Source organism: Haliotis rubra, unplaced genomic scaffold (genome assembly GCF_003918875.1).
Source record: "Haliotis rubra isolate DU_JTF1 unplaced genomic scaffold, ASM391887v1 Scf53, whole genome shotgun sequence".
NCBI classification, from domain to species: domain Eukaryota; kingdom Metazoa; phylum Mollusca; class Gastropoda; order Lepetellida; family Haliotidae; genus Haliotis; species Haliotis rubra.
Window position 1 is genome coordinate 2,593,142 of NW_025767224.1, and position 15,394 is coordinate 2,608,535.

At 38.0% G+C, this 15,394-nt stretch overlaps 1 protein-coding gene across 3 annotated transcripts in view; it reads right to left on the reverse strand.

The window, feature by feature from the left end:
- Positions 1 to 543: 543 nt before the first annotated feature.
- LOC124253048 (forkhead box protein P1-like) overlaps positions 544 to 15,394 on the reverse strand; it is an 82,435-nt gene continuing 67,584 nt past the window's right edge. For all 3 annotated transcript variants that reach the window (XM_046686771.1, XM_046686770.1, XM_046686769.1), the window contains exons 6-14: positions 14,795 to 14,975; positions 12,460 to 12,547; positions 8,288 to 8,440; positions 7,362 to 7,590; positions 6,906 to 6,982; positions 6,509 to 6,610; positions 4,142 to 4,263; positions 964 to 1,029; positions 544 to 671 (exon numbers count right to left, since the gene is read on the reverse strand). In XM_046686771.1, the coding sequence (XP_046542727.1) occupies positions 978 to 1,029; positions 4,142 to 4,263; positions 6,509 to 6,610; positions 6,906 to 6,982; positions 7,362 to 7,590; positions 8,288 to 8,440; positions 12,460 to 12,547; positions 14,795 to 14,975 (1,004 nt within the window). In that variant the 3' untranslated portion in view covers positions 544 to 671; positions 964 to 977. The remainder of the gene's footprint in view (positions 672 to 963; positions 1,030 to 4,141; positions 4,264 to 6,508; positions 6,611 to 6,905; positions 6,983 to 7,361; positions 7,591 to 8,287; positions 8,441 to 12,459; positions 12,548 to 14,794; positions 14,976 to 15,394) is intronic.

Below are 15,394 nucleotides of genomic sequence, written 5' to 3' on the forward strand. Positions count from 1 at the left end.
TCCTCCTCCGTGAAGAATGAAACAAAGGGATATAACAACAGGGTGAGATTATTAGCTGACTCTGCTCCTCCGTGAAGAATGAAACAAAGGGAGATAACAACAGGGTGAGATTATTAGCTAACTCTGCTCCTCCATGAAGAATGAAACAAAGGGAGATAACAACAGGGTGAGATTATTAGCTGACTCTGCTCCTCCGTGAAGAATGAAACAAAGGGAGATAACAACACAGTATGCATAAATTTGAATACATGATCCACTAGGATATCCGACAGCCAAACATATTCATGTCAGCTTTGATGGTCTCTTACCAAATAGGCGAAAAATGTGACCATATAGTTTATTAGAATGCTCTGGTCTAAAACTCAATTTTAAGGAAAAAGGAATTACCATGGCAGGATCGTCACAAACTGGGGCCCATTTCACAATGCAATTGTAGCAGAACGACTGTCGTAAGTATGGGGGTTAGTGCTACAATTGCCTTGTGAAATGGGGCCCCTCAACTGACAACACATATCCCAGCATTCTTTGGGACGACTCACCGAGAGGGTGGGGAGCAGCCATCTTGACTGTTACTGAGGCTCTTCATGGACAGGTCCTCCTCCGCTCTCTTGTCCTGTCATCTGGTTGTGAGCAGCAGTCAACATGGCCATGCTGGCCTCGCCTAGAGCCGCCTGACCGAACCAAGCAGACAGAACCAATATTACACAACACTTCTTGTGATTAAAGGAAATCAATGAAAATCTTTAACAGGAACTCCAAGCTAGCCAAATCATGGTTGTTCATAGCCATTATCAACAATTATCTAATGTCATGAGCGAGTGAGTGAGTGAGCCCCGATCATTATTACCCATCAATGATGAGACTCCGTGAAGTGTAATGTCCTAGACTACTGGTTCAAGGCTTCAGTGTTAACACAAGCCAACACTTGTTACCACAAGTCACCAATCATAACGTGAAACATACCCGTAGGCTTGCATTCAGTGTCTCGTTATCGATGAGGGGTCTGACAACGATGGACTTTTCAAGCTCCTGAAAAGGAAAGACAACTCTTAACATTGTTGTACATAAGACAATGTTAGTTTCAACACATTTAACATCACATAAGCATTTAATAGGAGTCAAAGCTGAAAATGAATGTGGGATAAAGAAACATATATGCATGATATAAACCGTGATTATATAGCACGAAAAGCTGCAGTGTTCAGCGACGCAGAATGATATTAAGGTAACACACGCAATACACAGTCTCAATCTGTCCGTTTCCCAGAACTGGGCAAATTATGCAATATGCAGTTTCTAGTTCAAGATTTAATCTGTGGGTATATTTCAAATCATTATGTGAATTATTTCTATATTGTTTAAGTGTATTCTAATATTTCTCACACTGTCACTTCAAGGAATAATTTCCACCTTAATTTCAAGAGGTATCAATGTTTACAAAAACATACACCATAACATACATAATTGATACAGATGGATGCCTACCATATACTTCCTCCTTGTAACAGTCATCATCATATTAATTTGAAACAATATAAATTTGTTATTCTGCGTACAGGATCTATACATTTAAATGCCATCATTACATATTGCTGTCATAGTCTGTATCAGTACCTCTTTCAGTTCTTTGAAGCTTGTGGTTTCAATGGAGAGGACTGATAAACATTCATAGGATAGGGTCTACATTAATGCTTTTCTCAAAAGGTGAGGCGTGTTTTACAAACATGAACAAGTCTATGGCCACTGACAGTTGATGATTCTAGCGTAACAGATCTTAGCTTAATCAACATGACACACCATAAGCTCACTGGGATCTATAGGCCCGGTGAGCTAAAGTATATGAAAGACTGTTCATAATTACATCCCCGGCAGTGTGTGACTATATGAGCACCATTATATACATGCACCAACACTCCTAAGAACACAAACTTGTAAACACAACATTACAATGATATTAGCATTGTGCAATTAACTGAATTATTAACTCTCCAGCAGAGGCATAAACAAGTTATCACATATTACAAAATCCTTATTGCTACAATGTATTGTATTAATGTTGATACTGTAGATAGTGCCTGGTGGGGCCACCTAACAGGCCACACATTAACTCGAACACTAAGTCAAACTTCACAACTGCTACTAACTACTTCTTGTCTTGTTTCACTTACAATGTAAATCATATAATACGCATATGTGTCCATATTTGACCTAACCCTTCAATAAATTTTATTAGAGCTCTTATGCACATTTCTTTCACTTTAATCACCTTTTTCACAAAACCTCCTCAATGTATGCTACTTAAAAGGATTATAGAACACTTAATTGTTTCATACAACTTCAGGTATTCTTCCAATGTAATGACACATTAACTACAGCACCAGAATTTGGCTGTTATATAACTCACTTGCTACATAGTAGACAATGTGAAACCCTTTTTTTCTGCTATTTTTCACAATATCAAACCTGTCCATGGCATATTACACACAAAGGGAGACAACTGATTAGGTCAAATATGGAGGTGTATGATATCCAATGTACCAACCTGTCACACAAGTGGTGAATATGATGAGTATCACACCCTGGTTTGTATCTAACACAGCTGACCACTTACCAGTTGTCTGCCAGCAAGGCTGCCACATGCATGACTTCACTATTCTAGTATGTCTTACACTCGCAATTCTATCAGAAACTTGTTTGCTTTCACAACCATGTTTAGAGGGGAAATTGTTTAAGATAACATTGGGACAGCTATTGTTTAGAACTACAGTCAAACACTGTTGTGTAGAAGTTGATGGGACCAACATAAATACTCAGTGTTTCCCGAGGTTCTACAAAACGATTACTGATACTTTATAAGATATTCAATGGGACAACACATCAAAGTAGAAAACAACTGTGTTGGAACGTATTTTAGAGCAATATATCCAAAGATGACTAACCCTGGAATAGTATTATATATTTCAGGGTTTCTCTATTGAGCTCACACACTGACTACTGGGCAGACAGACACTGATAGAATATTACCCACAATGAATGACACATCTGGATATTTCTTACTGCTGCACTTATCTGACACACATGTACCGGTAGTAAAGCAAACAAATTTTCTCTTCTTTTGATATGATGTGAAACAATATCAACTCTAACATGCAGTTTTTGAATGACATTTATTAACTCTCAAGTCAAATTTTGAACAATCTCTGAACGGTTTCTCCAATTATTATTTATTCATCCACAATTCATATGAAAAGTGGGCAAACCCTTCCTCAATGAATACATTTATGTTTAAACACTTCTATAACATGGCTTCTCAAGATAGCGGCAGCTAACTAAATACAAACATTGTCAGCGATTGCCTGGCTGCTAGACAGGAACAAACAGACAGCTGGACTGCCATAATACTCTTCCTAGTCTAGATAGAAAACACATGCAGCCCGGTATGAGAATACTAACCAGGGCATTCTCTGTCTACGAAGGAAACAAGATGACGCAAGCTGGGGTTCAAGCAGGGAAAGCAGAAAGAAGGTAGCTGGTCTAAAGGGCTATCTACTGCATCATACGTCTGGCCTCGGTTGACACAGAGTGCTCTTTCTACACTGGCGCCATCTAGAGGCCGGTCAGGTCCACGCATGTACGTACAGACGGACGGACGGGTTGCAGACACAAGAAAGGTGCTTACTGTGCAGATGATTCATTTTCGTGATACTTTCGGGGCCTTCCTCGTGTCAAATGCCGCCTTCTTATAAACTCAAAGTCATCCACCATCCAAAAAGATCCAAAATCATCCTCATATCTTACAAAGCATTTATGCAGGGACAAGTTGGTGCGAATAGCATTCTGTGCAACAAACAGAGGAGGAGAGAAAGGTAGTCCAAGTTTGAAAATGTTAGCGCAAAAAGGAAAGATTGGCCTTGATTGACAAGAAGATTTCTCGGTGACAGGGCTGCCCGCTCATGCCATCACGCAGTGAAAACTTTCACTGATTCAACAAACCCTCATAACATGAAAAGAACTAATTTTCAGTGAACTGTAAAAACAGTTCACATCTCATCAGCAGCAGAATGGCAACCTGTCAAGCAAGAACCCTTCAGTTTAGGAGAATAAAAGCATAAAAAAACAAAGGTAGCATTTTGCAACCTACCCGCTCAATTTTTGAGGTCTCCGTTTGTAGAATTCTACCTCGTCCACTGTCCAAACAGCGCCTTTAACATTCTCAACTCTCATAAAACATTTGTGAAGACTAAGGTTGTGGCGCACAGCATTCTACACAGAAACATAAAGAAATCCTTTTACTACATGTAGGTCAACTACAACCAAAGGTGGGATGCTCCGATACCCTACACATGCTTCGTTCTTCTAGCGGCATGGCGGAAATCATATACACACTTTCAATTTTTCTGTTAAGATATGAAGTAACTGTTTGGGTTAGGTATTGTTTTCGTTAAAATTTTTTCAATTTTGCTCCAATGTGTTATTTACTCAAAGTGATTGCATAAAACTAAGCCAAAAAGATGTTCTGGGTTTAAAAACAAGGAAATGTTGAATACATTTTTTAGATGTGAAGAATGGAAATTAGAATGCACTTAAATGAACACATTTCTGTTGAAATATTGTCCAAATTCTTAACATTCCAAGGCATCCTCCTTGATTAAGTTCTAACAAATCTAAAGAAATCATAACTGGATATAAAGTCTACATAACTATGAGGTAATATAAGTTGGGAGTATGTCCCGGCTGACTAAAGCAGGTGTAGGGCTGGATATCACATGCACATCAATATTGGTGACTTTAAGTCAGAAACAAATAGAGAGATTAAAAATACAAAAAAGATGATGATTGATAGATACTTAAAGGTGTTGAAATAATCTGGGCCTATTAAGAACAGGATATTTTTTTACAGATTTCATGTGGTCTTGGTTCTACTACCTTTCAGTGAAAGAGGATCTTAATAATCTGTTTATTCCAAAAGCAGTTATAATTAGAATGGAATGATTAGATAATTAATTATAAATTTCTAGTTCAAATTTTCTCAAGTAAAAGCAAAATTATTTCTCCAGGTTTTGTGATACTAGGATATTTTTCATTCAGTTTTAGTGTTTGTTGATTCCATCTGTGTAAGGAAGCCTCTTTCAGAGAAATCAAACTGATATCAAGAACTGGGGTGTTGGGAGATCTGCCCATGGGCTCCATGCTCGGCCTATTGACATTAATGAATGGCACAGTGCTCCACTAAGTAGACACATGGTAGGGATGGCGTTTGTATATACATTACACTACTTATAACCAACAATCAGGTATTTCAATTTCAGACAGCTCCAATAGTAAATATGGATGTAAGTATTCTAGTAATGACGATTACAAATAATATATTTTGCTAAAGTAAAGTTTATTGTAGTTCTGATTAGAAATATTGAAACAAATTCCTCAGAAAAAGAAACAATTTAGAATTAAACCAAGGTTAAGTTTTTACCAAGAGTTATTTCCCCTACACTTGTGTAGAATCATATATTAATGTGTAAAAAACTGCTCAGAAGAATGCAAGAAAATTTAAATGAAAACTCATTATGAACTATGTGACAAATGAGTAACACAACACTATGTTCAAATTCATAGCAATATCGGGTTGTTTTTTTACCATAAACTATCCAGCAAGCTGAAATCATCAGGTGTGTATATTCATATGATCTTTGACAGCAGTTACCATGTGATAATCAACCTGTATCACATACATGATATGGATAATAATACATAGCCTCACATGCTTTTGAGCAGTATATAGTTCTGAGTTGATGTGTTTCTATGGAAACAGGATGATATACATCTAGGCTAGGAGCACTGCAACTAAAGGACACAGCTTTCTATACTTAGTGGGTTCTAAAACTAAACAATGGTATATAGAACTAAAAAATGAAAATAAAAAAAATGCTGTATCTACTAGCTTCACATTTTTTACCCAGAAGTTGAGATAATATTCGATATAGGACTTGATATTTGTTTGAGCCTTATATAAAAATAATGTCAGTAGACACAACAAGAAAGGATATTGTTCTTCCCAGAAGTTGCTACGACAATGTCAAGGTATTCCTACAAAATTTCTTTGAGAAACAAATGTGAACATTTTTAAAGAAAACCTGCTGAACAATATCAACAGAAAATGCATGTATGGATGGAAATTTGCATATAAATCAACACTACCACCATAATTATAAAAAATATAAAATGTCAAGTCATTAAATTCCTTCCTTCCATTTAAAAAATATATCGTAACCATCGTAACACACAAGAAAGATGTTAAGCCCAAAGACAAAATTTCAAAAAAGCAATATTTTATATATAATGATAATATTTCGTCCAAAAGGTACTATGATGTTACATGCAAAGAATGCACAATATCTGCATAAGGCATTTGTATGCCTCATTCATGTGTTGACAAATATCAATTTGTGTCAGCTGATGTTTGATCTCCATATTCCTGGTGAATTGTTTTCTGAAGAGGGCCAGTGCCTACCTTCCAAGTGGCCTCATTACGTCGGAAGTATGCAAACGTGTTCTGAAACCACTGGTAGATCTCATTCAGTGTCAGCTGACGGTGCGGAGACTCAATGATAGCCTGCGGAAAAACCCATCCAAGTGAGACAAATACTAATTCTCTGCCAGATCCTTTACAAGAAAAGAAGCAGAAACAACCTGTAAATATGTATAAAATGTACTTGATTATGTGTGATAGTTGGTTTTCTACGATAAAACGTTTTGAATTGCACTGAATAAACATTTAAGCTGTTTCTTAATTTGAAAGTGATATCAGAGTTACTTCCCTTAGATCATCATGTGATGAAGCCCTGTACACATGAATGACTTAATTATTTGAGGGATTATATCCCTCAAGAATATCTGGTCAATCTTACCTGTCTGATCAGTGACGCATAAGTAAATGGAGGCCTTACATCCGTGTTCTTGTAGAAGTCTCGATTTCTTTGGATTTCTGAAAATATAGTTCTCACAAAATTGACAAGCGCAAAATATCACATGATTAGATCTGACCAAAACAATTCTTAATTGATATGGGGCGAGTAAATTGGATTTTATACCAATTTTAGCGATATTTTGGTTATATCAAAACCATGGATACTGGAAATGTCCTAATGTAGGGAATTGAACATGGGTCTTGAGAAAACACTTGAACCACAAAGCCACAACGCCCCTTAAAAATTAAAAGACACATCAATCATTCTCAGATGACACATGTGGCCTGGGATCATTTATTCAAAGTTTTTGATTTTTTTTGGCTTTGTTTCTGTTTTTGTTTTGTTATTTGGAAGAATGCAAACACTTTTCAGGAGAAAATACAACATCTTGTGTACCTGCTGATATGGGAAGATTGCACTTGTCTGAAACTCTTCGCCTAATCGTCCCTGCACCAGTAGGTGTCGACTGAGGCGTAGCAGGTGCTTGCGACACAGTAGGAAGCTGAGAGCTTGGAGTCAGTGTTGGTGTCATGGCAACCACTGGTGACGTCACTACGGTTACGGCTGGGTGAGGTGGTGCCGTTGTGAGAGGAATTGAAGCGAGTTTGGGCATGATGGTGGGTGTCTGGAAAGTGCACAAGATGGTTATTATTTTCTGAAAACATTAATTTTCATGCAAAGTTTCAGAGATGAAGAAGAGGTTTACAGAGCTTAAGATATATCTTGAACCAAAAAAGAAAAGAAAGAAAATCAAAAAATAAACTTGCAAATATATATTCATTCAAAGATCAATATAAATTTTACTTAATTCACAGGACAGAACTTAAAACTTCACAGTAAACACATCACAGCAAGAAGTACAAATATGTTTGTCGGCCACATGTTCCCATAAAACATCAATTTCCTCAATTATCCTGCCACTGGGATCAAGTCAAATACCAGTCACAGTGACCCTAGCATGCTGATCTTTGTATATGTTCAAATACAGTTAGTGAGGAAATATCCTGACAGCAGAGATGAAACAAGGTTTAAACCAGTCACTACCATCAACACGAAATATGGCTCCAACAAAGAGTACTGTACCACAGCATTACTATCCAATCACTACTGAGGAGAAACATGAATGCTGCTACAAAGAGACATCATGATATAAATCGTATTGCCCTGTCTGAAAGTGTTTCTATGGAGACGTGCATTGTTCAGCACCAAGTAAATAACAATATCATTAAAGAGAAATGTATACATTGTGACAAGTAGTTGCACTGCCTGATTATCAAGAAACAGTGAGTAGCCACAAGTGGAATGCATTATTTGTGCTTTACATTCAGTGTGATAGGCTCAGGCTTCACTTCCTGTGGTATCAGCTGTGGTTGCGATGGTTGTGGAGGGGGCTGCGGCGAATGCTGACGTTGCTGGGGAGGCTTCATGTGGAGATGCTGCATCATTGCCTGTAACATCTCTTTCTCTCGGGACAACTGCAACAAAGCAACATCATACATAAAGATCTGGGTGGTGTTGTACAAAACAACCTCAGTGCTAAGATTACCTTAAGTCTTTGTTAAAAAGGGAGTTACGGTCACCTTATCACTAAGATGGCTTTGTACAACGGCACCCAGAAGTACATGTCAACACCAAATACATCTCATGCCACAAATCTGAAGACCCAAATTTTCACAAACATGGCATTACCCTTAATAAAAGTAGGGATTCTTCATAGGAGATTCAAGGTGCAGGAAAGCTATTATATATTCAAACAAACAACTTCTTCTTTTCTGACAGTGTGGTTTTGAAAAATGTACTGAGGGAAAAATAAGGGATCACATGAAAGCCCCTTAAAAAACTATGCAATACAAAGCTTGTGAAGAAACCTTGGGGAAAAGAAGAAGGAACACTTGTCCTTTCATGTGATCCCTTATTTTGTTTCCTTCAGTATATGTGCCATGTAATGAAACAGTTTGGTACAAAGGCTACTAGTTTCAGAAGAACACTTCTGCAGAGGTTTTGGTATTATTAATTAATGAAGACTAACGAAGCTAGACCTGCTGCAATTAACTCTTAAACACAGTAAAATGTAATACTGCTGAAAACTTCATGGTAATGTCAAAATTTGAGGAAATAAAAGACTCATACTATGGTTGCAATAACCACATAGATATGCATGTGCTTGTTATGATGAACCAAAAGTAAGGCATCCCATTGGTTGAACCTGCTTTGAATATTCAAATGACTGCAAGTCAGCACTTGACAAGCCCTGCATAAAGAGGCCAGATAATGTCTTCATGTTCATCAACTATCTCTGTAGTTTAATCCTAACATAAAATAATATTCTCATCAGATGCAGAAAAGGATTTCGTTAATGACATTTGCCAGGAACAATAAAAACGCATAAACGGCATAATACCTGGCTCAAACTGTCTGCGTGTAAGGTCAAGACCAACGCCACCAAAGTTTACCATATGCAAACTAGGCATGCCAAGCCCTGTTTGACACACAGCATTTTCATTACCAATTTCATGTTTATCTACAAAAATAGACATACCAAAAACTGTCACTTTCAAATATATTAGATACACAGCATAGAAATTTGTAATATCTTCTCGTGTCATGGGAGCATTGGCATGTGACAGCCAAAATACTTTTATCTAAACTTCAAAATGTCAACATTTTCTGTGGTTTTGACACACCAACTAAAGTGGCAGAAGATTGTCGACACATTTATGCTTTGGCAACATCTTGCATCTGCCTACCATTCTGCCCTTCAAAAATTTTGGATGCAGTTGCGAGAATGTAACATTTAAAGGAAACTAATTATTGTGATTAGTATGAAACCCCTCCCCTCCAGAATTATGTTGTTACTGACACAATATTATTTCTAAAAATATATATCTATTTTGATTAATAAACTATGTCTCTTTGGATAATCAAACTCTGTCTGTATTCTACTTAGTCAGAAAAAGAACAAAAGGCACAGACACAAAACCCCCACAAAATATTCCAGGTAAGTAAACAAAATATCTACTTCATACATACAGTCATCCCTCGACATAATGCGGGTCTTGGGGTCCATGGATGACCCCGCTTTCTTAGACACCCGCGTTATAGTAACTATTACATAACGTGGAACAAAGGCCAAGTAAAATTGTATTTTCCATGGAAACAAAACTACTACTTCGTGTATTGTGCCCAGTCGAAACTATTTCGTATTGTTGGAGGTAAAAAAAACCAAAAACTTTGTAAATGAAAATAATAGATGTATGTACAGGAACCTTGCAATCAAACATCACTAGACATGGTCATTGTTGTTCCTGTTATGCTACCTGTTATTCAACTAAGCCGGAAATAGCAATCAGTGGTGCACAGATGTTTTGGTCCAATGTACCGGTGATTCAGTTAAAAACGATCTGATAACATAACATCAAAAAATTTCTATTCCATTATCAGAATAATTTTATATCTTAAGCAGTTATTTTAACAGAGATATTATATATTGCCATCGTATAAATATAATGCATGTTTTCTACGAACATATTTAACAAAATAATTAACATAGGCTGAGCACTTTGGGTTACCTGGCTGGATACATTTTACGTAAGAGACAGTTTGACAAGTCACCGCTGACTTCCCGCGGTACGTAAAAACAAAATGTTGGCAATAAATTGACAAATATGACTTCAATGAGTTAATAACTCCATGGATGGGGTCCATGGATGACGAGGCTGTAATCTGTTCATGATTGCTGAGACAAAATGTGAAATTGGTGCTATCGCAGTAGGCGCGAAAAACGGACCCTCACGAATGTGGTAAGCAGAAGTTGTATGGAATGGGGTAATGCCATTTCACTCCGCGGTTTCTCCGTTGTTACTGTAAACAGTTTTAATCAATGAAAATGGGATTGAATTTAATTAAATAAAATGTGTTTTCTGACATTATACGTTCTCGGATGGCGGTGTTTACCCGCGCAATAACACGATGTGTTGCATCACAGCAAACATTGTAAGTATTCGGCTGATGGCAAGTTGTCTTTTCTAAGTTATTACGATGTTTTGCTGTTCATCAGATTATTATTGAGAAAACCCTGCATGTTTGAAACATCTGAATTTCACTAGATTATAACGTGATTAACCAGAGCTCAACAGCGGATTTGTTGTGCTATTTTCGATGACGTGAAGTTGTGTGATCGCTGGGCAACCTTTTTTATGGAGCCACGGATTACCCCGCGGTTTTACCGAATCCGCGGTATCGCGAACAGCGTTATTGTGAGGGATGACTGTACTTAAACAGAATGAAAAAGTTTCCAATATGAATACAAGAGATTTCCAAGCAACACTTTTAATAGCACATTAGGTGACATAAACCTGTCTTATAATGAGACTGATATTATGTATCTTCAAACCTAGGACTTCATATACAAGTTAATTTATTAAAACTTGCACTACACACAACAATGAGCGACAAATTCAGGAAGATGGTAGCAATGGCATGTCATAATATTCTCCTCTGGCTATAATCACTGTCAGACCTAACAGCCAACTATTTGCTTAAAAAATGCAAAATCAAGTTTTTATTCTTAAACTAAAATGAAGGAAGTCAAGAGACAATATAACCTGTGACATTTGTACATCAAATTTCTTTTGTTCAATTATGTATTCCACTACAAAGTGAAACAAGGCAGAAGAACTGACAGTGATATAAGTTTTATATCCTCTCTGTACAGCATTTAGTGCTGTATATATCCCTGTATAGTTCCCCTCCATCAACATCAAGCCCTATTGGCCCATGAAAGTCACTGCACCAGCACACCATGTAATATGAGTGGGGCGGTCACATTAAGGTAGTAAATGTTCACTTGATTAATCCTTTTAGCCTTACATAGTTGACTCCTACTTGTTGGTTAAGACAGTGAGTACCAGCTCTGAGCGTTAGGCAAGGACAGCTACTGACAGCTATATTTGCATATAATGCATGTTTTTCAAGTGCTATTTCCCCATGTACAACTTGTTATCTTGGTGTCAGTGTCAGCTCTTTGTAAATATGGAGCCAATTATTGCCACTTTATTGCTCCTTGCAATAAATTCTTGGCTGATATTCCGAGATATTTCAGGAAAGATGACTGTACGTATTGGCATGTTACAGTGAGTGAGTGAGTTTAGTTTGACGCCGCACTCCGCCATATAGCTGGAGGCCGTCTGTAAATAATGAAGTCTGGAACAGACAACCCAGTGATAAACAGCATGAGCATCAATCTGAGAGAGAGAGAGAGAGAGAGAGAGAGAGAGAGAGAGAGAGAGAGAGAGAGAGAGAGAGAGAGAGAGAGAGAGAGAGAGAGAGAGAGAGAGAGAGAGAGAGAGAGAGAGAGAGAGAGAGAGAGAGAGAGAGAGAGAGATGCATGCATGTTTGTCTGTGTTCAATGTCATATTTATCAACATGACAGTAGAGGCCATTATAAGTGTTGGACACCATGAGTCTCTGCTTGATATTGTGTGAGGGGACCTACCTGTATTTCCAGCTGGCTGACGACCTGCATCTGCACTCTCGCCTGTGCAGTGCTTCTATCATCCAACACATGCTCACTGTTCAAGTGTCTGCCGTAAACAAAATACAAAACATACAATATGGTGTCAACTAAGAGAAAATCAAAACTAGAGCATCACCAATGGAACCTGGTGAAATTATATTTTGGTATCTGGATTTGGACTTTAGCAGATCCAGAAATGATTATGGTAAGCAACTCTGCACAGCAAATTCTGACATTTGAGGTGACTTTGCCCAAGTGCACCCTAATGTACGATGAAATTACATACTCTTCTAAACCAACCTTGTTTGTTCGGAGCATTGTATTCTTTACAACACTTAACTGCCATAATTTTGGGTGAGTATGGTTTTATGCTGCTTTTAGCAATATTCCAGCAATACTCATGGCAGGGGACAGCAGAAATGGGCTTCACACATTGTACCCATGTGGGGAATCGAATGCGGGTCTTCTGTGTAAGCCAATGCTTTAACCACAAGGCAACCCCACCACCCCTCCCATAATGGACTCAGAAGACACAATTGCTTCAACCCCTTCAAATTGAAAAGAAAGTCTGGCCATTCCCCAAATTATAGATTTTAGGGGTCTCTCGGGTCAAAGACGAGTGAGTGAGTGAGTGAGAGTACTTGGTTTTTGTATACGGAGTAAATTTTCTCTCGGGTCAAAGACTAGCAGTAAACCAGGAGTGAGTGAGTGAGTAAGTGAGGACTTGATTTTTGTATACTGAGTCAATTATCTCCCTTGAATGTTCAAATTTTAGTTGAAATAGATATATCATCATATTATTGGTTTTCTTGGTTACGTACTTTTGCCAATTATTGTAAAAACCCGCAATATGTGTTTTCTAAGAGTACAGTCAATAATGAAGGTGAAACTGTGAAACACAAGCTTAAAGGACAACCTTTGATGAATCGTTCTTCTCAAATTATCCAAAGTATGCATTTTACTTGCCCATTCAGTGCCAAATGTAGCTAATAAATACACCAGCACAAACAACGCTTCAAACACCAGCTGTCATAGTGGTAGCATGCAAAACACGATCCACTTCCTGTCTGTATGTGAAAAATGGCTGCCACCTTGGCTGGTACATTTTCTAAACATCGATGACTTCTTGAAAGACCCACATCAATATTTTACAAGATAATAACTGGGAGATCTTTTTCAATCCATCTTCCCTTCACTAACTTCCTAGATGCAAGCACCTGCTGGTCCCACCAATGACAGTGCGTGTTCCACGTACCCCAAGATGGCACAGGCTACTATGACCCCTAGAGATGGTTAACCAGCACAGCCTTACCTCTCATCAGCATCAGTTGGCTCATGGTAGTATATATAGTCCTCTAAACAATGATATATATGTTCTGAAATACATGTTTTGAGATCCAGTTATCACATGGATCATTGGATCGCCTGATATTGTAATTGTGAACTACTTCATGGCTGTGCAAAGAGAGGTGGTAGGATCAGCTGATCATTCATTCTAGACTGCTCTGATGATCTCTTGCAGCTAATATTTTGAGATAGTCTTTATGTCTGAATTCCATCCTTTCATACAAGACACATTTAGCTGCAGACAACCATCTTAAATAAACAATGAGTGCAATGGCACTATAGCTCACCTGGTGAAAAGCCAGTTGCAGCCATCAAACTGGTTTTCAATCTCAAATGCAAAACAGTTATTACCCTCTTTTGTTGCAGAATAATGTTCTTGGGACTTTCCTAATACTTGTAAGTATCATGATAATGTACTAACACAATTTACATCACAGCGTTCTTCTCACACTGTTGCAAAACCATGTTCTGCTCAATGAGTACATGTGACTACTAGCCTGATGCCTGTCACATAACATCATTACAAACTATGTGACTACTAGCCTGATGCCTGTCACATAAAATCATTACAAACTATGTGACTACTAGCCTGATGCCTGTCACATAACATCATTACAAACTATGTGACTACTAGCCTGATGCCTGTCACATAACATCATTACAAACTATGTGACTACTAGCCTGATGCCTGTCACATAACATCATTACAAACTATGTGACTACTAGCCTGATGCCTGTCACATAACATCATTACAAACTATGTGACTACTAGCCTGATGCCTGTCACATAAAATCATTACAAACTATGTGACTGCTAGTATGGTATTACTGCAGAACATGCTTGTTGTACAACAAAACTATGCTACAAGTTTATCTTGTACAACAATGTTCCACTCCACACAGAGCTGCCTGTTGTACAACAAAGCTAATGTTAAAAGTCTATCTTGTACAACAATGTTCCACTCACTTCGTAAATGCATGGTAGTCGTCACAAGGTGTGTCACAACCTGGCCACTTGCACACACTGTGTCGGAAGAGAGGGTTGCTGGGCGGGGCAGCCCCGTTGATGGCCTCACTGCCAATTTGAGCCTTGGCACTGTCGTTATGGCGGATGCTGATTGGTGCAGCCTGGTTGAGGGGAGCGATACCTGCAACAGATAGCTCTCACATAAGTCATCAGTTCACATCTCAGTTAGACTTGTTTTTTCTCCAGTTGCTGAAGTGTATACAGTGATTTTCATATCTTTTAAAGTACTGCACAATTTCAATGCATGAGAATTGTACGCATATAAATTGTTCTCATAATTGGATTCAAACCTTCTAAATTACAAACAAATAAGATGAGGACATGTGTAACACTTCTGAGGACATGTGTAACACTTCTGAGGACAAATGTGTAACACTTCTGAGGACAAATGTGTAACACTTCTGAGGACAAATGTGTTATACTTCTAAGGACATGTGTAACACTTCTGAGGACAAGTGTAACACTTCTGAGGACAAATGTGTTATACTTCTGAGGACATGTGTAACACTTCTGAGGACAAATGTGTAACACTTCTGAGGA